The sequence below is a fragment of the Neofelis nebulosa genome, chromosome 9, assembly GCF_028018385.1.
Source record: "Neofelis nebulosa isolate mNeoNeb1 chromosome 9, mNeoNeb1.pri, whole genome shotgun sequence".
NCBI lineage: Eukaryota > Metazoa > Chordata > Mammalia > Carnivora > Felidae > Neofelis > Neofelis nebulosa.
The window spans coordinates 95,977,468-96,003,626 of NC_080790.1; the positions used below are offsets into that span (position 1 = coordinate 95,977,468).

Genomic DNA, 26,159 nt, shown 5'->3' on the forward strand with positions numbered 1-26,159 from the left:
GGGGACTTAATGATACATACAACTACTCTAGGGGAACGTTTATCTTTAAGTATGTATGACTGTTGACAGGGAGGTGAGTGGAGTCCAGGGAACTCACTCATTCTCATGTCCACTCTCTTTTTTTACTCTCCCTTGATGAAAAATAACTCCTCTCCACTCTTGGTTCCATGTTTGTTTGTTTGTTTGTTTTCTGTGCTTCTGCTTCATTCTTAGGTTGACTCTGCCAGGTGCAAGAGAGATGGTCCCCGAAAGCTAGTGGCTCCTCCCGTAGGGCGCCAGGTCCTGAGACTACTCTGATTGGCTTTACTTGGGTCATGTGCCCATTCCTGTACCAACACTGGGTGAGGGAGATGGAGTACTCTGATTGGCTGGCCTGTATATCATTTGTCCTTTTCCTGAGGACTGAGTCTCATTCTGGCTCATATATTTCTGAGAATAGTTCTGGAAAGGCATACTGATACATTCCCACAGAAAATAATACTGCTAATATCTCTGCTCATCCCCATGTATGTCACAAGGGCATTGCCTTTTGTGTTAATAATCCTAGATCATTGAGAAAACCTTACATGACATTCTGTAAGTTCTACTTAAGACTATGGGAGTTACAATTGAAGGTTTATCTAATTTGAGGGAAGTAAGGGTTACTGTTCTAATAAATGGATTGACCACCCTTGCTTGAGTTTTGTCTGTGTTAGACAGTATACCTTGTTTTTAGGTCATTCCTACAAATAGTTACTGAGGACTTGCTATTTGCCAAATGAAGCTCCAGTTTCATGAGATTCTATTAAGGGAGATGAATAAGAAATAACAAGTAAATGTATGATATAATTGCAAGTAATGATTATAGGAAAATGAAGCTTGATAGGGATGTTTGTATGTTGGTCTAGACAGCTGGGTCAGGGAGGGCCTCTCTGAAGAGGGGTTTAGAGTCAAGACCTGGGTTAAGCAGGGCATAGCTTGGTGATTGTTTCTGGGAATAGTGTTCCAGAAGGAACAGTAATTCCTGGAAAGAATCTGCACACACAGAAAGTGTGCATGCTCCAAGTCATAAATACGCTTGAGAATCTAGTGGAAGTCTATAGAGTTGGAGGAGTTGGGAGTGGGGGAGGAAAGGGTAGGACCAGGTGGGGCTTGTAGGTCTCAGGGAGGACTTATAAGGTAAAATGGAGAGCCCCATGGGAAGTAAGAGCAGGGGTATGACCTGAGTTGACCTTTAAGACCTTTCTTTGTAGAAAGCTTTATTTTCTTTTGGCTCATTTTGTTAGAAGTCCTGTCCTTTGTCCCAATACTGAGCAGTGGCTAGAGACAGAAAAAGGAAGAGGTAAGAAAAAGAAGTGGTGCCGGGGAAGAAAAGTGAGTGGCTGTGGAAGCCATGACAGGGTAGTCCCAGGTTCTGAGGAAGGTAGAGCACACGTGGCCTGTGTCTGGCCTTATTGCAGAAGTGAGTAGTGAGGAGAACACTGCAGCCCATGGGACAGGGAAGCTAGACTGCAGTGGGGCCATGTGATGGGGCCCACACAGCAGCCCAAGCTTGTAACAGTATGGAGGCAGGCTTGCTGTGTTACCCCAAATTCTAGTAAGAGGCACAGAGCAGAGACATTAGAGAGTACCCCTGATGTTGACAAAAAATGGAGATCTGCTAGCAGCTGAAAAAGAATGAGCACAGGATAATGCTGATCTGTCAGTATAATATTAATTTATCTTTATAAATGATTGCCAAGAAAAGCCAGTGGTTGGCTCCATTTCAGGTGCAGGCTAAGTTAGGGCCCCATTTGTACTTTATATTGTGTTTCTTCATGGAAAGGCCTGAGGGAGCCTTGATCGCTAGCTCAGTGTTAATTGAAAACACGTGATTTTTACGAAGTGATGTTGCTAGGTGTGTACAGATGGAAATTCTGTTCTGGCAGTTGCTTGTCAGTTCCAGGTTTACACAGAATGAAGAAACATGACTTAATGTATGCTAAGACTACCAGGTCTTAGAAATGAACCTTATCCGGATTTGAAATTTCATCACCTTTTCCATTTGGGGATGTCACACATTTGTTTGTCCCTACTCAGTACAAGTTATTGAGTGGCTGGGCAGAGATAATTTCTTCTTACCTGGCTCTATTATTTTTCTACAGTTTTTGGTAAATGACAGAACCACAGCTTTCCTTAAAGACAGCAAAAGTCCTCAATAACTAGATCATTACAAGGCATTATGTACAATGTATATGTTATTACAGAATAAGTTTCATTACAGTGTTGAGCAGGGGAAATTTAAATTACTTGCAGTTTTGGGGCATTTTGGTCTTGGAAAAGATACTATTTTATATATTGTGTGGGTCTTGAGTGTACTTCAAAGTTGGAAAGTATGACACGTTTGAAGAACATTATGGTCTGGTGTCATGTCTGCTGGGTTGTTCTTTTCTTTTTTTATGGTAAATAGTCAGACTTTGAAAAAGATCTGAAAAAGATCTTTTTCCAAAACATTATGGCAACTTTTTCTCCCCCAAAATAAAAGATAGGTTTATATATTTTTTCCTTTCTCCAATTCCCCACCCCACCCCCACATCCCCTCTCTAGTAACCACAAGTCTGATCTCTTTTTCTATGAATTTGGCTAGTTTTTGTTTTTGTTTTTGTTTTTTTTGTTTTTTTGATTCCACATACAAGCAGGATCATTGGATACATTTTTTCCCTCTGTTTGACTTATTTCATTTAGCATGAAGCCTTCAAGTTCCATCCACGCTGTCATGCATAACTTTTTGGTTATGAAATTTAATGTACTCATTATAAACATTTGAATGATACAGATAAGCAAAAAATAATCAAAGTATGCAAAGGCTCTTCAGATTCTGCAGTCTCATGATGACCATTGTTAGAATTTTGGTCAGTATGTTTTCTGTGTTCTCTCTCGCTTATGTGCATCCTCCTCTCTCTGTTTCTCTCTCTCTCTGTGTCTGTCTTGGGTGTGCAACATACATAAACAGTTTTACATGAAGAGTCATTATACATGGTCTAATCCTAAATTTTGGACTTAAAACTCCTTGGACATTATTCCATATCAGGAAGTGAAGACTTAAGTAAGATGGTTCTCTCTGCCCTCATCACCACTTTTCTCCTTCCTTAGTTATTAGAGGAGAGGTAGAGGTTACCAGCTAGCTCCTGCTTTGTCTGTTTTATTTCTGTCTCTAACTCCCTGGTGAGTGGTTTTGACTGTAATTTAGGCTAGCCCCAATTCAGATTAAGAAAAGTAAAAGCAGTTTTGCACTGACTTAAAAAGTTTGATGAAACTTGATTCCTACTGAAGGAAAAGATATATTCAAATGTGTGTAAAGCACATTTGGTTAAATAGTGTAATTCATTGGTGTATGTTTATGTTTTATTATGTTGGTACTTCATATCAGTTAAAAACCAAGTCTTAGAATCCTGCAGTTGAGAAACATGTTAAAATATTTAAATAAAATAGCTCTACTTTTAAAAACTTTAGCACTAGGTAATTGGGGTACATCTTTATACAGAATTACTTTTACACAGGGACTATCAGTCCTGGATAACAAAGCATTAATAGCTTCCTGACTTCTAAGAATTTTGCTTTCTATATCTAGTTTACCTTATGGGTATAAAGGAATGAAAATTGTACATCTTAGGAAATGAAGTAGGATGGATATCTTTTCCAGCCTCTTCAATCATACTAATAATTGTTTCCTGTTCAACTGTCAGATTTTATTTCAGTACTTACAAGGATGTTTTTGGATCCAAGTAACAGATGCAAGTAACAGAAAACTCATATATAAATGTAAATGATAAGGATTTTTTTTTTTCCTCCTGTAAAAGCAGTCCCAAGGCAGAGTGGCCCGAGAGTCAGCTAGTTCATTCAGCAGTTCTGTGGTGTTGACAGATCAGACTCTCTCTGCCTCCCTGCCTTGCCATCCTTGGTATCCTCAGTGTGGCAGGTTTGTCCTCAAGGTGGCAAAATGTCTGCAGCCATTACAAGCATTGCACCCAAATAGAACAACATCCAGAGGCAGGAAAAAAAGAAATACTTCTTTGTGTCTCTTTAAAAACAACGAATCTTTTCCAGACCTCTCCATCCAAGTGCTTCCCATTTCTTATTGACTAGTGTTGGGTCACAGGCTGGAGCCTAAACATATCACTGGCAAGGGGTATGTTGGCACCATAATTGGCTGAGCAGCATCAAGTCTGGTGTCCTGGGGCCGGGGACAGGCCAGCCTCTCTGAAGGACATGACTTTGTGGGGGAGGATGAGCCCTGAACAAATAGAGGCTCTGTCAGAAAGAGGAAATTGGAAGTGACTGGGGTGGGGGGCTGGAGGGAAACCAACAGTGTCACTATAGGCCAATTTTACTTTTCAGGCTAATGCTATAGAGAACATCTATGGAAGTAAGTCATCCAGTATAATAAAATTTTGAATACATATATATTTTTAGGGAAGAATTTAAAAAATTTTTTACAGAGTAAGTGGTATATACAACATGGCTGTAACATATATAAGAAACAAAACTATCAGCAAAGCTGAAAGATGAGTTTGTGTCGTTTTCTGCAAATAAGAATATGTAGTTTAGGCCCCAGCATGCTTCTAGAAGCTATGCCAGGGTTCTAGTGGCCTTTTCCTTCTCTTGGGCCAGGCTGATGGTGCTTGGGCATAGAAGCACGTGTGTATTTATTGTTGGCCCTGGAGAAGACTCAAAATTGGATTAACAGTGTGAATGGGGTTCGCTTGAATGGTGGAGCAAAAGCCTGGTTGGCTTGGATCCTTTGTTGGGTGACTAGGTTTAAAGTGTTCATTTTATTATTATATATCACAAGTTACATATATATGAAACTTATTCTTTCACATATATTCAGTATTTAAAACAATTTTAAAAATCCTTTTTTATATGTAGCACATGGCCTGTGTTCATATAAATACATTCAGTTGATTTAAGGAGGTCAAAACTGAGACTGGGGTTCTCTTGAGTGAATATGGAAAGGGAAAAGGGGAGGCATGAATGGTAAATGCAAAGATGGGTTATGGAAACCAAATTAGGGGGAAAAAAAGAAGTGAAGACTTGAGACAGAGAATAGATAGTGACTGCATGGTGGGGTCATTGGGTTCAAGGACCCAGTAGGGTTGAAAAGTTGTTGGAATTAGGTTTCTAGAAGGGGTGAGCAGGATGAGAAGAAATGGCAGGCTGCAGGAGAAAGGACTGAGATGGAGAACCCAGATGTGGGGAAGTGACAAGCAATGAGTGGGTCTAGGCTGTTGGGGGGGGAATGCATAGCCAGAGTCAGACTGGAGGACAGTCTCATTAGGGGTGAGAAGGTCAGGTATCACCTCTATAAATGCCAAAATTAGTGCTAGTTACAAGAGAAAGAGTGATCCAGGTTCTGAAATCTTCTGAGAGTGTGCTGGGGTGAGTGGAACAGTCTGTGCAGCTTGGGTGGGTGGGCTAGTTGGTGTGTGGATTGGTTGTGTGAGCAGCAAGGAAGTATCCATGTATGTGAGGGGAAGCACTGCAATGGTCTGGATATTGCAGGGAGGACACTGACCTCATTTTAGGCCAAGTGGTAAGTGGTGGTGGAGGAGAATGGGAGGCTTACCTTATAGTCTGCAGGGAAGCAGGCTCCTCAAGGGGCTCCAGGTTTTAGGTAGAGCTAGAACGGAAGGAGACCTTTACAGATGTGGTGGAGGAGGGGTATCTGGTAAGCTTTATTGGATACAGGGAGTATAAAAGCTGTGGCTAGGAAGCTGGGGTGAGATTAGGTGATTCCCAGAGCCGTATAGAGGTGACATTCAGAGATGTGGGTGATGTGGGAAGCTTGGATTTCTACAGACATAGATGGAAACCAGGGTGGACTGCCAGAAAGGACATCCCTGGTGTGTGCCTAATCTAATGGTTGTCTTCTTGTTGAGTCTGGTGTCAAGCAGCTTGTGGTGGGGAGGTAGGGAGTAGGGGCTGGGTATTGTATAGGAGCAAGGGTGGGGTGGGGTGGAGTAAGGGTTATTTTCAGTACATTATTGCTTAACTTCTGGATGACTCCAGGAATAATTTTATGTCAAATATGTCCAGTGATGTTTATACCTAAAAGTGGATGTGGATTGAAAACATGGCACTTGAGAGAGTTTTTCTGAAATTTGAACTCTCTATGGCATTAGAAAAAGTATGCTTGCAGATGGACTTTGATCTTTTAGTTCTCAAGACATTGCAGAACTTCTAGAAATAACTTCGCCTGGTGGGGTGTGGGGCGAGTGGGGTGTCAGGCCAGGTGTCCTTACTTGCAAGCTGACTTTGGGGGATGTCTAGGCCCAACTGCCAACTCATCCTTTTCCACCAGACTTTTCACATGACGTCCTTGACCAGATCTTGTTTCAGAGTCCTGAAGCACTGGAGCTGAACCTTTCATCTGCTATGTGATTTAGCATTTCATTCACACCAGGATTTTGTATTTGTATATAATCAGTATAAGGGATATTTTTAGGTCCGTAAATAGATGCATTTTTTAGATGTGTGTTTCTCTATAATAATAATAATGATGAAAGCATTAATTTACCATTGAGGCACAGTCAGCATACCTGCTGTCTTATGACCTGATTACTTGCTGAGTCTTGAAAGGGCTTCATTGTGTAGATTTTACCTCCTTACCAGGTACGAAGCTCCAGGTCATTTACCTGCCCTTGGCATAGTACTGCATACACAGGAGGTTCTAAAACCTACTTGCTAATGTCAGGAAAAGGAGTCCCTGCCTGCATCCTGGTTAGCATAGATTACTGTTGACAGAAGTTTGTTATCAGTGGGGCAGCCTCTGTTATTTAGTTCCATTTTTTATTGCTTTTTCTTCTTTAATGGAAGTGAAGATGTGTTATACTTGGAGGCATCTCTTCATGGACTTGCTGGCCCTCATGGCCAGTGAAGTTGCTTGGTGATGAATTTCTTCCTCCCCATCAACATTTTCATGATAATGTTGAATAACAGCCCATCCCAAACCTCACGGTTTACATGGGCCCTATGGCAACACGTGTCTATTTCTCTTCCTCACCCAACTGCATTGTCTGGGGTGGCTCTGCCTCTGGCTGCTGGTTGCTTGGTGTTGGTTCCACTGTGGGGTCGGTCCAGCTCTGCTCCATGAACTTCCTCTGGCCCCTTGACCAGAGGCCACCTGAGGTTCTCTAGCCACCACCGGGTCATATTTCTAATGACTGGTTGGCCAAAGCAAGTCAGGAAATCAGCCCCAAATCATTGTGAGTGTGCACCATCCAAAGGTGTGGATTCAGGTAAGGAATAATTTGTGGCATTTTTACAAACTACCACAAGAAGGAAAGAGGACAGGGACCAAGGCAGTTGAGCCTTTAAGTAACAGTGCAACACTAATGACATTTATCCTTGGTCAGTGTTTTCCATCTTGCATCTGACTAGTTTATTTTCCTTGTTCTCAGTTTCTAAATTATGTTTATTTAAGTTGTGAAGTTCACCTTGAATTTTTATTTCCCCTTTGTCTGTATCACAGTCTGTAATCTTGAGCATCATGCTTTCAGTGCCATTGTCTAGGGAATTTGAGTAACGTGGTAAATGATAGCATCTTCCTCTGCACTTGGATGTGTAGGCAGGACTTGGAAGACTCTTAGTTCTGGTAGGGGGCACTGGAGGGACGGAGGAGTAGGAAGCACTGGGGGGGGCGGTCATTCCTTCCTAGGGAGGAACTGAACTGAGCTCCTTGTTCCATTTGAGGGTTTCCATTGGGGCTCCCAAGTGGGATAACGATCTTTTCCCCTTCCTTTGGTCTGCTGAAGCAGGTTTTTGTGAGGCTCTATTATGATCCTGTCAATTACAAAGTAGTAGAAATGGTATTGAAAAGGATTATATGTGGAAGGAAATAGGGGGATAATCCCATTAGTTTCATAGGTTTGTTTATGGGTAGTGCTTATTGCTGTATTGGAATCAAGTGCCATTTAATAAGGGCCAGTCTCATTAAGTGTATGAGTTTCATGAGTCATTGAGTTTTATGGCTTCACAGGTAAATGAAGCTGGTTATTCCCACCTAGTGAGATAGCCTTTGTCAGGAGCTAAGTAATTGTAAAACAATTAACATTTATATAATGCCAACTGACACTCTGACATGCCCATTTTATCACCACAGCAGTCCTGTGATATGGGAACCATTGTTGACCCCATTTCTGAGATTGAAATTGAGGCAGAGAGTGCTTAATAACTTATCCAAGGTCCTATAGCTTCTGGACTTTACCCAGGCAGTCTGCTCTGGATGTTTTTGACCTCAACCTTTGCTATTGCCTTTCAGCTAGATAGGGAGAAAGAATTGTCAACAAGAGGTTTTAGCTGGACAGAGGAGTGGGAGGGGGTAGCTTTTGGTATGGATTATAGAAGAATACTTTTGAGATAAAATGAGAAAATAATAGAAACAGTTTATTGGCTCTTGGTTGGTTGCAAAGGAGAATGAGAAATTAAGGATTTCTTTAAAAATTCAGAAATGACCCCTCTAGCTCTGTAAAGCTGTCTGCTGCTTGCCTCTCTGTGTTTAGTCTGAACATACTTCCCTGAGCTTTGTTATTATCATTAGGCCGTGTGCTCATGTCTGTGCCAAAGACACTGAAAATCATCACCTCAAAAGCACACTACCACCTGAGCTCTATAGTTCAGCACCCTTCCTTACTGGTCACCCCAAGTGCTGTGGCTCCTTCTTGGGGAAATTGGCTGTTCCCATTTTCAGTGCTACTCACTCCCATTATTTCTCACCTGTCTGCTTATCTTCCTGCTCTTTTTTATCTGGCTCTTCTGCAAATCCCCAAGGTGATGATTATTTTTATACATTCATGACCTGATTTCTAGTTTTAATTTATTCCCTCTTGTCTCTGAGGCCTCTGTGTGGTTCAGATTGGAGTTGGAAGACCTGGACGGGAGTTCTGCCCACATCCCTGATTGGCTGTGTTACCTTGGGCAGGTTATGTAAGATCCAGAGCCTGTGGTTTCTTTATCTTGATCACACCTGCCCCATCTACCTCACAGGGTTATGGGTGAGGGTCAAATAAACGAAATTTTTTAAAGTGTCTTTTAAAGCATGAATATATAGCATTATTAATATTCTCAACCTCCTCAAGTGGCCTTGTCCACTCCCTGCTTTGATGCTCTTCATTAGCTTTGGTCATGCTGCCTTTTGCATTACTTGTTTGTTTACTTCTGTACCCTTGAGAGCCCTGCATCTTACTCTCTTTGAATTTCCTAGCACTTGTCTCAAGGCTGGTCGGCCTGGGTACCAGCTCAGTAATATTTGAATGAATGGGTAAAGAATGAATGTCTGTCTAACGGATGTTTCTGGTCATAGTTGTTTTTTTTGTTGTTGTTGTTCATTTTTTTTTTTTTCTGAACAAAGTCTTCCTCCTTCTCTCTATGCTTCTTGGAGTTGGTCGTATTGAAAAGCAGCCCTTCCTTGAGGCACCTGGGTGGCTCAGTCAGTTCTGCATCCAACTCTTGGTTTTGGCTCAGGTCTTGATCTCATGGTTTGTGGGTTTGAGTCCCATGTCAGACTCCGTGCTGACAGTGGGGAGCCTGGTTGGGATTCTCTCTCTGCCCCTCCCCTGCTCATGTGATCTCTCTCTCTCTCTCTCTCTCTCTCTCTCAAAATACATAAATAAACTTTAAAAATATAGCCCTTTCTTGCTTTCTTGTGTTCCTTTTTGCAGGATGCTAAATTCCAGTACCTGTGGTTTCCTTCTCCAAGATCTAGGCTTACTTTATAAATACTCATCTGATGAGTCTTGCTTTTTAACAATAAGACAAGTAAATTCTTCTAGCTATTGAATTAGAGATATAACATATTTAGTGCTTATTTTTTTTTTAGTTATTTAACAAATATGTATTGAGTACCTTCTGGGTCCCAAGCTCAATTCCTGGGGCTGGAACTAGAGCGATGAACAAATCAAATGGGATTCCTGCCCTTATTCAGCTTACATTCTAGTTGAGTGCCAGTCAGTGAAGAAGTAAATGAATAAATGAGATAATTTCAACTAATCTTAAGTGCTGTAGTGGGGGGAATCATGTGAAGAGGACTCCCAGGCCAGCGAGGAGTCCTCACATACATAAATAAAACTGAATATGTTATAGATGTAATGCTCTTAGTTTCCTTGTGTATCAAGTTACCTTAAAGGTATCTAATGGTCTTGATAGTGAGTACTTCAAGTGAGTACTTCAAGTGATGATGAATGGCTGAGGAGGAAGGTGGCTATTATCTGGACTTTTGGCTTCATGAGAGGATCTCAGTCTGTATGAGTGTTCCTCAACCTTGGCTAGGACCCTCTTTATTCAGGTTGCTCTATTTGAGTATCTCTGATAGACCAAGGGGGACCCAGGAAAGATGAGGGAGTCATCGATCCCAGTACCTTGCTGTGCCACCTTGCTGCATTAGTGCACTCCCATCCTCAATGCCAGGGTACCAGCTCACTTGCTAATGGCATTCTGTGTCTGAGGCCCCTTCACTGGTGAGCAGTCAGGCATCTATCCATTGCAGAACTTGGGAAGGAAGAAGGCATGGTGATAAGATGACATGTGAAGAATGACATGTGGGGCATTTTCAGATTTCTTTGAAGTGGTAATGTATGATCCCAGTTCTGAAGGATGGGAGTGAATGAACTATATAGAGGTCTGGGGGGGGGGGGGGGGGCAGTACAGACTAGAGGTTCCCCAAATGGAGAATATGTTTGACAAGTTTAAGGGATAGAAAGAAGCTGCTGTGGCTGGAGTGTAGGGTGTGAAGGACAGAGTGGTGTGAAATGAAGTTGGCATTGAATGGAGGAAACCATGCAGGAAAACCTTATAGGCCATGGTCAAGAGTTTGGATTTTATTAAGTACGATTGGACGCTACTGGGAGGTTTTGAGCAAAGGAATGGCCTGGTTTGATTTACATTGTTAAGTTTTTCTGCTGACTGCATGGTGGAGGATGGACTGTGGAGGGGAAAAGTGGAAGCCAGACTCTGGGCAGAGGGCATGTTGCAGGTAGGCGAGGATTTGTGGTGACATAAGCTAGGCAGGGCCGTGAAGGGCAAGAAATGCCCAGGGCTGGTGCATGACAGAGGTGGAGCTGACACACCGGAGATGTGCTGTGAAGAGTGAGAAGGACCTGGGATGACAAGCAGCTGGGTGGGTGGTGGGGCCTGAGGGAGGAACAGAATTTGAGGGGAGAACAATACTTTTATTTGGACATGTTTGATTTGAGGAGCCTTGTAGACCCTCACGTGGAGAAACCCAGCTGGCAGCAGGCCTGGAGGGCAGAGCTTGCAGGGTGAAATCTGGAGTCCTCAGCACAGGGGTGAAACCTCTCTCTTGATAGTACCAGGGATTTAAAAGTGGGTTAGGCCATTCCTTTCCTATAGGCATATGATATAATGGTTTACATGTTATGGTCGTTATCCTATCATTGTATGTTATAGGCTATTTCTTTTATTTAACTCATTCAAGAAAATATTGAACTAAATAAATATGGTGCTAGATGTAGGGGACATAGTGATGCGTGGGATGGACTGGGGGTCTGTAGATTTGGTAGTATCTCTAACAGAAAAGACAGATCATTCCTTCAAAATAAAGTCAAGAATTCCATCAGGAGGGATTCCATCAGGTATTAAGTAGAGTATATGTTTTATGACTTGGGGAGAACCAGCCTGTGGGGCAATAGCAGAGGCACTGACCTAGTCTCCAGGTGGGCTCGGGATGTTTCAGCTACCAGTGAGTGCTAATAGGAGCTGGCGGGTGAAGTGTGCTTCAGAGGGAACAGTTAGTGGTGGGTCGGCCAACAGTTTGTATTGGAGCGAAAATGAACAGAATCCTTTCTGGGAATTGCACATTCTGTGGAAGGTACTCAAGGGTTCCTTGGCAAGGTTATGTCATGTATAAGAATGATCATACTAGTGTCATTGCTACTGCTTTCACATGGGTAAATTTGTTAGTTACTAGGAACTTCCACTGCTCTGTGCTATTTGGGGGGGGGGGGCAGAAAATACAGTATGAAATTGACAGCTCATATGACTTTACAAACACCTTATGTGCATTATTTTGAAGAACTGTATCAGAATTATGTAGTTATCTGAGGACAACAACTCCTTAGATTCAACAGCATTAGTGCTAAATTTATAGAACTTAAACATCATAATGGATGTGTTCACATATATTCACAGTATTAGGACCCCAAAAGGAACTGAATTCACTTTGTTGTAGATTGAATAGCAATCTTGGATAATCCTTGCAGAATTTAAAGAAGCTGTTTTTAATTTTCCCAAGATTTACTGGTGTATTCTTCCCAAGAGCTAACACTTTGTTCGGGACCCTGTGGTAAATGGCACAAGCACCTTGTTTGCCAAGGAAAACATACACAGGTGTGTCGACAGTGGATCACTGCTCTGACCAGAGTTGGGAGGCACAGTTGGGCCTCCGGAAGAAGTGGTTCTGTTGCTGCTGTTGTGTCATTGGGCTAAGCTCCCTGCATAACCTTCCTATATAGCTGCAGTCCCTGGTTTAGCAGAACTAGTGCAACAGGGAGAAACACTGCTAAGGGAAACTCTAGGAACACATGGTGGGTCTCCCTGTGTCCAAGCGGGAGTGGAACAGGTCACCTGGGAGTGAGAGGGAAGGCTGCAACCAGTGGCCCAAGCGGAAGTGTGCTGGGGAACATCTGCTAGTTCTCCTGAGCTGCTCTCAGGTCAGTGGGGATGGAGGAGAAACTGGCTCATGTTGGACTCTGGCAGCAAAATTGTTTTTCACATGTACAAACTCATCCCTCTTTATGGCCTATGTCAAAAGCCACGTCCTCTGTATGAACTATTATTCCTTACCCTCAACATGAAGGAATCTTGTTCCTCTCCAGACCTGCACTCATCGCTGGCCTTCTAGCTGGTCTGTGAGTGCAGTGCCGCCATGGCTCTGATGCCCTTGAATCAATCTCCTGCAGGGGTCTGTGTGGGGGGGGAGGGGCCCCAGACCTATTAAGGTCTCTTAGTGGAGAACAAATGGATAGGGATACTATTTTCGTTGTTCTGTTTTGTCTCATAGGGGGATAAAGCTAGTTTTTACTATCCTTCATTTCTGAAAAGGTTGTGAGATCTGATAGTTGTATAAGGTTATCGTCATAACCTTTCCTTGTGGAAACTTTTTCTTTTCAGATAATGTGGATGCAAGTGATCTTAAGCAGTTTTTTGAGACCAACTATTCTCAGATATATTTCATCTTCTATGAAAATTTTATAACACTGGAAAATAGTTTGAAATTAAAAGGTAAGCATTTCTACCAAACAATTTTTTTATGTACAAAGTTTTTTGTTGTTGTTGTTAATGTCCATAAAGTGTAAAAGGTTGTATGTGTCGTGAGCCACAAGTTGGTGGGAGATTGCAGTGGTTAGCATCTTTGTTTCCCTTGAGCTTTCACTTATGCAGCTGTTATTTGAACAACAGATGACTAAAGGGAAAATGGAAGAAGTAACCCACAGAAGTGATGAGTTCCACAGGAATAATTTACTTAAAAAGAAAAAATAAAAGTAATATGTGCACATTATAAAAAAATTCAGATTCCATTAAAGGGTTTGAAATGAAAATTGAACCATATGTTTTTCCTAGACCCCCAGTCCTGCTCTGCATGCAACCACTATTAAAAGTTTCATGTATTTCTTTCTGTATATGTTATTAATGTGTTCTATCGGTTTATGGTTATACCAATATCTACTTACATAAAATATTCTTTGAAAAACCAAGCCAATAAAGTCACACTGCACAATCCGCTCTCTATTCAGGTGACAGGATAGTGTAGTCTGGGGATCCAGCCTGGGTTTGGATCCTGGCCCTACCTTTCCAGCTGTTTCTCCTTGGGCAACCTCCCTCTGACTCAGCTTACTTCCTATCAGCACTGAACAGGTTAACATGTATCTGGGATTTCAGGACAGAGTGTGACACATAGTATATGCTCAGTAAGTATTGGCTGCCATCATCACCTTGTTTATTTTCATGTATTTTGGAAATCCTTACATGTTAACACCCTTACTGCTACCTCAGTTTCATTTATTTATTAAACAAGTGTTTTTTTTATTTGAGTATAGTTGACACACATTATATTAGTTTCAGGTGTATACATTGTGCTAGGTTCACCACAAGTGTAGCTACTACCTGCCACCGTGCAGCACTGTTAATAGTACCAGTGACTGTATTCATTGTGCTATGCCTTTCATCCCTGTGACTTACTCATTCCACACCCGGAAGCCTGTACCTCCCGCTTCCCTTCACCAATTTTGCACATCCCTCCCTCCACCACCTCCCCTCTTGCAACCATCAGTTTGTTCTCTGCATCTATAGTTTGATACTGCTTTTTATTTGCTTGTTTACTCATTTGTTCTGTTTTTTAGATTCCACATATGAGTGAAATCATATGGTGTTTGTCTTTCTCTGTCTGACTTACTTTGCTAAGCATTATACTCTGTAGATACATCCATGTTGTTGCTATATATATATATACACACACACTACTGCATCCTCTTTTGATGGACACTTGGGTTGCTTCCATACCTTAGCTATTGTAAGTAATACTGCAGTAGGCATAGGGGTACATATATGCTTTCAGAATGTTGAGTCTGGTTTGTAAGCTTCCATGACAGCAGTGGGAAGCCAGGTTTGGGAAGGAGGAGGATGAGTGTAGCTTTGGGAAGTCTCGGTTGAGGTGCCTGTGGGACACCCAGGTGTTGGTTCTGGCTGGACAGTAAAAATATAGGGACTGGAGCTTAGGAGAAGAGGGGGCAATCATGCTGTTGCCAAGGAAGAAATTCTTTGCAGAGAAAGTGACAATCAGGGATTTGGGGTAATCCATTCTTTCATTGAGCAGATAAAGAGGAAAGATAAAGAAGTAGCGTGTGGGCTGGGAAGGGGGTTCGGTGCCAGGAAAGTGTTTTGTCACAGAAGCGCAGAGAAAAGAGAATTTCAGGGAATGAAATGTCAGCAATGTCTGATGATGCAAAAAGTTGAGCAGTAGGACTAGGAAGTGGCAATGCATCGAGGAGGTTGTCCCTGAGTGCTGAAAGAAAGGTCTAGGTGAGTAGTGGGATCAGAAGCCAGATGGGGAGAAATGGAGTAACAGGGTGAGATAGTGAAGGCTATGCACAAGAATACCCCTTTAGAAGGGTTTTCTTCATCTGTTTGATGATGAAGACAGGATCGTATCTCAAGGAGTAGCTTGGTCATGGTAGGGTTTTGAAGGATGCACTTGCCTGTTTGCAGGCTGACAAGAGGGAGATAACTGATGACAGGGTATTGGGGGACGTGTGTTGAGACAGGGTCAGGTATACAGAAGAGGATGCAGAGAGGAGTGTATAGATGCCCTGACTGCTTCTGTAAAACCTGAGGCAGATGTTAGGCACAGAGGGGAAGGAATGTGGGACAATGCACTGTGGTTGTCTCGGACATATAGCAGATGCCTCAGAGTTTTACAGAATGCTCCAGGTTCTGGAAGGTCAACAAATCAAATATGGGCATGTGTCCAAGGATGCCAACAGGTAGTTTTATATTTTGTTTTTCAATGAATTGCTCAGTTTTTTCCCCTGTGATTTACAAATTGATATAAATCTTGAGCTTAATTTTTTTCCAAATTGGTAGATATTTCAAATATGAAACGATTTGATTTTTAACCTGTTTTCCAGTTTTGCTCCACTTAACTTTTTTTTGCAGTTGTGTGGAAGAGAAAAGTGTGATATTATGGGTAATCAAAACACCAAAGAGGGGCGCCTGGGTGGCTTGGTCGGTTGGGCGTCCGACTTCGGCTCAGGTCATGATCTCACGGTCTGTGAGTTCGAGCCCCGCATCGGGCTCTGTGCTGACAGCTCAGAGCCTGGAGCCTGTTTCAGATTCTGTGTCTCCCTCTCTCTCTGCTCCTCCCCAGTTCATGCTCTGTCTCTCTCTGTCTCTCTCTGTCTCAAAAATAAATAAAAGTTAAAAAAAAAATTAAAAAAAAAACAAAGAAAAATATTAAAATCTCTTACCTTAAAAAAAGCACTACAACCAAAAAGCCCCACATTATTTTTTTAATGTTTATTTATTTTTGAGAGAGCGAGCAAGAGACAGAGCACAAGTGGGGGAGGGGCAGAAAGAGAGGGAGACACAGAATCTGAAGCAGGCTCCAGGCTCTGAGCTGTTAGCACAGAGCCCGATGCAGGGCTCGAACTCACAAACTGTGAGATCATGCCCTGAGCTGAAGTCAGATGACTGAGCCACCCAGGCACCCCAAGCCCCATTTTAAAGGCTCCTCTGTGCCTCCTTTTCCCCCTTTTGCTTTCTTTGTCCTTTTAGAAAAATCTCATTGCTCAAGACTGTATCAGTTAGTTTGTGCTGCATAACAAATTACATTATAAACCATCCCAAGACTAAGTGCTTTAAAATGAGTCATTTAGCTTATAATTTTCTGGGTTTGTTGGGCAGTTATTCAGGTTTAGGCTGGCTCATGCCTCTTAACATCAGCTAGTAGTGGATGGCCTCATTTACATGTCTTGTAGTTGGCAAGCTATTGACCAGGGCATCTTAGTTCTCCTCCATGTTAGCAGGCTATCTTGAGCTCTTTACATGCTGGCCTTAGGATTGTAAGCTCAGCAAGTGCAAAAGGCTTTTTAAGGTTGTACTTGCTACCTCCCAGTTGCTAATGTCACATTGGCCAGAGCAAGCTATGTGGCATCTCAGATGCAACATATAGAGAAATAGGTATCTCTTGATAGGAGAGGAAAAACTTCATTCTTGCAGTCTACTACAAAGAATTATAGTAAAGAACCAATAAAAATAGGGTGAGATTTTGCAGTTTCTTGCTGTTAATACAATCTGTGTTTTGATTGGAGTACTAGGAAGAAAGTATACCAAAACAACAGAATGAAGGAAGATGTTTGCTATAAATGATGAAATCATCTTGTGATAACCAGCCTTCCAGTTATTCAGGCCAAAACCTGAGTTTATTGGCTCTACCTTCAAAATACATCCAGAATCATTGGCTTTTTCTCACTGCCTGGGCTGGTAATGCCAGTGTTCCCATTATGCTCACCTGGATTATTGTATGCCCCAGAAATGGTCTTTCCCTTTCCACCTTTGTGCCCTGCACCCCCTTGAGAGTCTCTTTGGAAGAGCAGCTGGAATGACGCTTTAAAAATGGGTCAGATCATGACTCAGCACTCTGAACCCTTAAATGGCTTCTCAATTCTGGAAGTCATTACAATGGCCTCAGACCCTACCTGCCTGCCTTTATCCTACTGCTTTCTAACCTCACCTGATGCAGTTCTCCCCCTTCACTCTAGACATAAGGGCCTTCTTACTGTTTCCTGACCATGCCATACTTGTTCAGGCATAAGGACTTTGCATTGTCCAGTCCCTCTGCCTGGAACACATTTCTCCCAAATTTTCATACGGCTTGTTTGCTTACCTCCAGATTTCCATGTGGCTTCTTCCCTTTCTTCTTTCAGATCTTTGCTCAGATGTCATCTTTTCAGCACCATGTTCCCTGACTTCCCTAGTCAAAATTGCATACCATGTCTTTTGACATTCCCATCTGCCTTCCCTCTTATTTTTCTCATTTGTTGGATGCCTCCTCCTGTCAGAATATAAGCTTCCTCAGGGCAAGGATTGTCATGTTCTGTTCACCTGCATCCTCAGATCCTAGAAGAATCCTTAGAATGACATAGAGCCATTCTTTAGTATTTGTTCAATGAATGAATAGTATCTTACTTCACAGAGGTGTGGGGATTCAGTTACCTCAGGGGTCCACAACTTACAGCTCAGTGCCTGTTTTTATAAATAATTTTTTGGACACAGCCATACCCAGTTCATTCATGTGTTATCCATGGCTCTTTTTGCCCCATCATGGCAGAGTTGAATGCTTGCAAGACAGGTTGCAAAGCCTAAAATATTTACTATCAGCCCTTTACAGAAACAGTTTTCCAAGTTAGATGCTGAATGCCAAACACTTAGCACAGGGCTCACTACTTAGAGACTGGACAATAAATGGAAACTGCTGCTATAGGTTTTTAGTTTTTATTATTTAGTTATTATCAAGAGGACAGTGTGCAATTGCCTAAAGAGATACATGACTTTTTATAGTTACGACTTCTCTATGCCCCTTCATATAAAAAAAAATGAGAATTCTTTCTTTGCTTTTGCTGTGTAGTCCATCATAACTTGAACTCAGAAGTAACTAATTGAGAAATGAATAAATTTCCTTCCATGGGTTGATAGTGACCTAGAAATATGGAAGCTGTGTTTAAACAGTTAGCGAGGAGAAACTCTGCTAGATGTGGGCTCGGGTAGTCTGGCTTGGTGTCTGTCTACATGCCTGTCATGGGTTCCACACTGCCTCCTTGTAGTTTTTGAATAAACGAATATATGTTGAAGTTTAAATGTTTTTAAGGTAACATAATTTTTAATATCCTAAAATTTATACATTGTCATGATAACTAATTTTTTTATGTATTCCAGGGAATAATAAGTCACAAAGGGAGGAGCTGGACTCCATCCTCTTTCTTTTTGAAGTAAGTTTTTGTTAATTCATTTAGCTTTTAAGATTTTTGCTGAAAATATGATATTGTAGACCTTAATTTCATTTGAAGACATAAAAAAGTGATGGGCATGTATTTCTTTCCTTCCTCTTTTACAAACATTGCTGTAAAGAATTTTTTTTTTGGAAACGTGGGAGAATTTTTCCTATATGGTTACCTAGATGTGAAATTATTAGATAGAAATGTATACACATTTCAAATACTGATATTGTCAAATTGCTTTTCAAAAAAGTCATGTAAAGTTATATGTAAACTTATGTTGAAGTCATGTGTGTGTTTCCCCAGCCAACACTGGTGATAGTTTTTTTTTTAAATATATGCAAACTGACATGCAAAAACTTATTCTTTTTAATATATTTTTCTGACCACTAGTGAGATTGCAATCTTTGTATGTGTCTGTGTGTCAATGTGTGTTGATCATATATTCTTTTTTTTTTTTTAAGTTTGTTTATTTTTGAGAGAGAGAGAGAGTGCACACCAGCTGAGGAGGGGCAGAGAGAGGGAGAGGGAATCCCAAGTAGGTTCCGTGCTGTCAAGCACAGAGCTGGACGTGGGGCTTGATCTCACAAACCATGACCTGAGCTGAAATCATGGTTGGATATTTAACCAACTGAGCCACCCAGGCACCCTGGATCATATATTCTTTTAAAAGTTGAAACAATATTTGGGTGTAGTTCTTGACCTATTAAGCTTAAAGTCATTCTTGTCTACATGTATTAGACAAGTGGCCAGGTTACTGATAACTTGGGACCTATACTAGAAAAAAATTGTAGTTCTAAAAGTTAATTGTTGGTTATCTAGAAATTATTCATGATTTGAAGAGACATATGCTTAGGTTGGTGTGAGGTCAACTTTATGACTCTAAAGGACATATTTGTTGCAGAGCTGGCTGGAGGGGGAGGCCAGGGGAGAAGGCTTCCATGGACTTTTTGGGTTTGTGGATTTATGAAATAAAACAGATCTGAAAACCTCTCCCACCCAGTATTTGGCTCGTGACTGGCAGTCAGTAACTGTGGTTCCTCTTTCTCTCCTTTAAGGGCTGTACTCCTTCCCCAGAGTAACAATAACTGCATTTTATGTATTTTCTGTGGTAACCCTCCTGTGAATAAAACCTGTGCAGAGGAGTTTTTTAACAGGAGCTTTGATTAAATATGTCACTTAAATATGTATTTACTGACCGTCATTTGTTTGAACTATTCCGTTAATTATCTTATACATGTAGCATTTGATATATTTACTAAAGCATCTATAACATAAATGCAAGTTTTGAAGCATGGCGATAAAGCTCATTCTCTGGGGCGCCTGGGTGGCGCAGTCGGTTAAGCGTCCGACTTCAGCCAGGTCACGATCTCGCGGTCCGTGAGTTCGAGCCCCGCGTCAGGCTCTGGGCTGATGGCTCGGAGCCTGGAGCCTGTTTCCGATTCTGTGTCTCCCTCTCTCTCTGCCCCTCCCCCATTCATGCTCTGTCTCTCTCTGTCCCAAAAATAAAAAAAAAAAAAAAAAAAAAAAAAAAAAAAAGTGTTGAAAGCTCATTCTCTTGATTCCCTCCCCCTCCAACATTTTAAGAAGTAGAAGGTACTTGGGTGCTTCTCCTTGATCCTGTTCTTTCTCTTCTCTGGATGCAGCCGCTCCCTTGCATTATGCTTTTCCCTTTCTTTTTTGAAAATGGTTTTACCACAAGTATTTGTATCCCTAAACAATGCATTGTGTAGTTTTGTTTGGTTTTGAGTGTAATAAAAATGGTCTCACATGGGACATAATCATCTGTGGCTTGCCTTTTACACTCAGCATTATTTCTGAGATTTATCCATGTTTTTGAACTTTGTTCAAGTTCATTCCATTCCCACTGCTGGATTAAGTGAATATGCATGATTTATTTAATTTCAACATTTTGTTTACAGATTTTTTTTGTTGTTTTCTTGGTGGACTGTCTGGTTGTGAATAATGACAAGCTTGCCAGTTAGTCTGTTTTCTTGTCTTACGGAGCCAACCCAGCCCTCCAGTCCCTTGGTAAATAGACATGATAAAGATGGTCATCCTGCTTCTGATTCAAAGAGAGTTTTATTAATGTTTCATTATTCAGGACAATGTTTTCTTTAAAGTTTTGGTAGATAACTCTTTATCAGATTAAGTTCACTTCTATTTTTTTTTTCTGCATTCACTGAGATAACCATGTGATGATCCTTCATGAATATTAATGTAGTAAATTGCAGTTCTGAATTTGGGGGAGGCACATACTTTGTTGCCATTTTTGGATCTATGTTCAAAACTTGAGGTTGGCCTAAATTTCCTTTTCCTCACATTGTTTTTGAATGATCCTATTATAAAGGTTGTAGAACCTGGTGTCAAGTATTTCTTTTTCTGTTATATGAAATAGTTTGCATAAGATTGGAATGATGTGCTCCTGGAATGTTTTTTAGTCTTTCTTGTAACAACCATCTGAAACTGGTGCTTTTTTGTTTTGTTTTTAGTGGGAAGATTTTAACCACTCGTTCAGTTTCTTTAATCATTTTAGGATTTTTCAGGTTTTCTATTTTTTCTTGATTCAGGTTTGGCAAATTATATATATATTTTTAAGAATTTGAGGGATTCTAGGGGCGCCTCAGTGGCTCAGTCAGTTAAGCATCTGGCTTTGGCTCAGGTCATGATCTCATGGTTCATGGGTTCAAACCCCACATCAGGCTCTGTGCTGGCATCCTGAGCCTGCTTGGGATTCTCTTTTTCCCTGTCTCTCTGCCCCTCCCCTGCTTGCACTCTCTCTCTCTCAAAATAAGTAAGCTTTAAAAAAAGAATTTGAGGAATTCTAAGAATTTCTGATCACCAGAATTTTAAAATTTATTAGTGTGACCCTTCTTTTGAGGGTCATAATTCTTTCAATTTTATCTACTCCGTATTGATCTTCATTGTCTTCGGTTGTTAGGTATTTTAGACACAGTATTAGCAGTAGCGACAAATAAAAGTACTTGTGTCACCCTTTACAGATACCATTTTGTTAGCTTCTGGTTACCATTGCAGCAGCCTTAAACTGTGTTCCCTGTCTACTTGTTCCTCTAAATGCCTTTTCTCTCTGGCTTCTCTTAAAGTCTTTTTCTTAGTCTTTGGTGTCCTGCAGCTTCGCCACAGAATGTCTACTGGAGGATCTCTTGTCTTGCTTGGTGTCTGTGTTTCCTATATTTCCGGATTCAGATCGTGTATCATTTCTGTAAAATAGCTGCTGTCTCTGATCAAATGTTGACTCTTTTCTGTCCTCCTGGTGTACTTCCCAGGATTCTTATTTAAAACTCTTGCTCTCTCCTCCATGCGTCTCCAGCATGCTTTCACCCTCTTTCCCAGCCTCCTTGTGCTGCATTCCAGGGAGTTTCTTGGTCTCATCTGCTGCTGAACCATTCTATTGTGTTTTAAATCACAATTTTTTTTTCATGTTTTTATTTAAGTTTGGTGCTCATGTGTGGCTGGTTGCTTTTGATAGACTTTTGATCCTTGTTCCATTCTAGACCTCTTTTGTTTTCTTGAACATTTAACAATGTAACATTTTATGTTCTGTATCTGATCATTCCAATATTTAAAGTCTTCAGTTGTCTAAATCTGCTATCTCTCAACATGGCTTCTTTTCTTGCATACTTTTGTGGTAGGATTTTGAAATCAGATTTAATTGAACAATTTAATCTGTTTCAAGCCTGTGTTTTTCTGGAGGGTTTATTTTTCTTTTGCCAGGAGGCTGGGAGTGTTCTCGGTTGGGACCACTTTGGCTCCATTTGAGGATCCTGGTTTATAAATGGAATCTCAAGTTCATTTCCTCAAACTTAAGGTGTGGTGGGAACTGGAGTCTGGAAGGCACAGGGATCCAGAGATCCTGTAGTAGAATTGGCATTAGTTCTCTGGTATCTCAAATTGTTTCTCTTGAGCTTGTGGCTTACAGATCAGGTTTTGGCTGACTTTTCTTCTCTCACCTTCCTTCTTGCTACTTCCTTTCCTTCCATTTTTTAAGTCTTTTGTTAGGTTCCCAGTGTCCTCTAAAGCCCAAATGTGTTTTGAGAATTACATTTGCTGCCACTGATTGCAAATCTAGTTGTCCTGCAGTGAGAAAGCCCATCAGGGACCGTAGTCCTATACCTCCCACAGAGGAGGTTTTAATACCTTCTTGTGTCCAAAAATTCTAGATTAGGGAGGGTGTTATTACAGATACATTACCGTCTACAGAGGATTAGTTGCCTATATAATAGAACAAATATATATTATTCAAAGCTCCATAAAACTTTCATTTTGCATAGTAAATATGAATGAATAATGAACTGCACTACTTTTGTTTATGTTCTCTTTCTGTCTCTGGCTATAGAAGGTAGGTTGTAATTTGTATGGTTCATTCTGAGAATTAAGTAACTTCACTGCTACTTTCTACAAGTTAGTGCCATATAAAGAAATGGTTTACAAGGATTTGGAGGTAAATACATATCAAGGTGTAAATAATTGGGAAAGGCTTCCTTTAAAAAAGGTGGAATTATTAAGACATGTTAAATCACAGAAGGGATATTGTGTAAAGACAGTCTATAAATACGAAGCACAGAGGTGAGAGAGAGTTCAGAAGGCTCAGAAGGAGAGTATGCAGGGAGACCTGCTGCCTGCCTCTGTAAGTCAGGGGCAGTCTGGAAGGGAACCTTTGGAAAGGAAGCAGTAGTGTTTGCATGTAATGAGCTACTGGAGACATTACAGCACTCTGATGAAGCAAGTGGTGTGTAGTCAAGGCTGCTAGCTCAGTTGAAGTCGTGGTTTCAGGCAGCGAGCACACCTTTCCATCTGCCTTTATCTCCAGTGGGAGGACTTGTACTGTTTGAAGTTGACCTCCAGACACCTTTGCCTGTGGCTACAAATCTGTGCATCGCTTAGAGTTTCTGTGGTTGCTGGTTCATGGGGATGTCTGTCTTTTTTTTTTTTTTTTTTTTTTTACTGAGATTCACTTGTTAATTTTACTCTTTTTTTAAAAAAAATATATTTCATCGATCATTGTCATGTGTTTCAAATGGGAGTGGGGATGATAGTGTGGGACCCCATCAAATGAATTTACGTTGCCATCTTGATGAGAATATAAGTGTTTTACATGGCCATCCTGTGTCATTCCTTCCTGTTGAAGTGGGTTCTGTCTTCCCAGTTTTTGTCAGTGGAAGAATGGGGCCTTTATTATGTTGGGTGACTTGGCCAAGATTGCACATCTATCAAATGGCACATAGAGATTTAACGTCTGGTCTGACTGTAGAACCCATTTTCTTAAGGTGCCATGCCACCTTCCATGTAGGAATTTCAATATTCTCCTGCTTCTGAAGCTGTATCTTACAGGCCATGTATACCAGTATGTATCTATTCTTGTATAGTTCATTTATTACGCACATTTATTGGATACCAGCTATGTGTCAGGCACATTTCTAGGTGCTGGAGATGTGGCAGTGGGTAAGTTAGACAGAACCCCCTGCCTCATTGAGCATATGTTACATTTCATACTAACTGAAGCGTCCACTGGTAACAATGGATTTATGCCAGAGCTCCAGTAATGACTTTCTGAGTCACAGAAAATTCTGAATGGCCCCTTGTAGAAGTGATACTTTGGTGGTAGCCCTTGAGGTAGCTACTTGCATAGGGGAAAAGGAGGGCTGGGATAGAAATGTAAGGTACATGATAAATGGGCTTCAAGGCTAAATAATTCACCTGACTTTGAGAACCTTTTGGATTCAGTAGTTGAGAGGCTGTTTTAATGGTACGTGGAATTTGTTTTAATCAGGTATGGTAAGACAGACACACAGACATGAAAATGATTGCCATGAAGGAAGAAATTTTTATTGTACTCACAGGAGTACAACAGAAACAGGAGTCATCGCATGTTAGCAGGACTATGAAGAGAAGCCACAGAGAGCATACAGAGAGCAGGCAGAGGGGGGATCTGAGGTGGGGAGCCTTTATTGTGGGAAGGAAGGAATGGGTAAGGCAAGGTAAGCAAGCTAAACAAGTTTAGGATTGGATAGTTTGGATAATTTTGGCAGGCTCTGGCTGTAGAGGTGGTCCCTAGGTGTCCAGTACCTAATCCCCTGGTGATTTTAAGAGGAGGATAGTGTCCCAAGTGTGAGAGCCCATAAGAGGAGGTGGTTACGGGAGTGGATTTGGGATTTGTTGGTTTGCCTGTCAGAGGCATGCGGGCAAGCCCCAGATGTCAGAGCATCAAGAATACAGAAAATAAGAAAATAGAGTTAATACAGAGATGTTGTTTTGAGTTGTCTGCCATATTGTATGCCATTAGTACAGAAATGCAGTAGTTTGGAGTTACTTATATATGGTTAAGAAAATTCTAGAATTTGATAGCAAGGTATTTCCTCACCCCCGTACCCACACCCCAATTAACATATACATTGACAGAAGGCATTTAATTTCAAAGCTTATAAATGTTTTGGCCTCAGAATGCTACTCATTTATCTATTTGTCAAGTAATTACAGAGTTAGCAATCACAGACGTACAGAACATTTGACTTCTAGATTCCTTATTTTTAGATTTATCCAAATTACCCCACCAGATTAAGTAAGTCCTGTTTTTTTTTTCTTCCTAGAGACCTGAGCAGTTTCTTTATAACCTGTAAAGTGTGGTGTGAGCTGGGCTAACATTTCAAGCCTCTCCAGGGCCCCTGTGTGGCTTTCTTTCACTGGTCATTGGGGGTGTTGTTCTGCGAAGGTGCTCTCTCACACACATACCGCTTTGCTTACTGCTCCTTTACCTCTTTTTGCGTAATTTTACTTCTGGCCTCCTGGTTTATGCAATTCTGCTTTCAGGGACTGCCCTTTGCTCTCCTTGTCATCTGGCCCATACTTTCAGGCTCCGTTCAGACCCACTGATTTCTTCTGGCAACTCCAGCTAGAGGTGCCCGTTTTTTTTCTGTGAACTTGTATAAATATGCTCCGGCTAGTTACCATTTCATTATAGCCAGGTGTTCTTAGTTTTCCCTGAAGGTGGCTGTGTCTTAGCTTCCTAATGAGACTATAAAGTTCCTGAGGCCTGCAACCATTCCATACAATCCTTTGTATTCTCCCTCCTATGCACCCCCTGCCCCGATTTGCACCTGTTTATATTTAGTGTTGGATTAAAGCTTCTTGAGGTCACATCTTATTTCCCATGGGGTTATTTGTGATTTTTATATTAAAAACATTTTCCTTCCTCACCTAAATCTCTCTCTGGATAAAAGAAATAGGAAGAAGGTCTCTTAATTCTAATTTTTTTTTCAACGTTTTTTATTTATTTTTGGGACAGAGAGAGACAGAGCATGAACGGGGGAGGGGCAGAGAGAGAGGGAGACACAGAATCGGAAACAGGCTCCAGGCTCCGAGCCATCAGCCCAGAGCCTGACGCGGGGCTCAAACTCACGGACTGCGAGATCGTGACCTGGCTGAAGTCGGACGCTTAACCAACTGCGCCACCCAGGCGCCCCGGAAGAAGGTCTCTTTAGATCAGGCCTTGACGCTAACAAGCTGTGTGGCTTTGAGTTGGGTACTCGCCCTTTCTTTACCTGGGCTTTCTTGTATGTGATGTGAAGGAGAGGTACTGGATAGCTCTGGGGTCTGTCTCTTCCAGCCCTAACAACCCAT

At 41.4% G+C, this 26,159-nt stretch overlaps 1 protein-coding gene across 1 annotated transcript in view; it reads left to right on the forward strand.

The window, feature by feature from the left end:
• Positions 1 to 26,159, forward strand: part of RALGAPA2 (Ral GTPase activating protein catalytic subunit alpha 2) — a 324,808-nt gene that overhangs the window by 15,891 nt on the left and 282,758 nt on the right. Inside the window, exons 2-3 of the mRNA XM_058684743.1 lie at positions 13,144 to 13,254; positions 18,463 to 18,515. Of these exons, the coding sequence (XP_058540726.1) occupies positions 13,144 to 13,254; positions 18,463 to 18,515 (164 nt within the window). The remainder of the gene's footprint in view (positions 1 to 13,143; positions 13,255 to 18,462; positions 18,516 to 26,159) is intronic.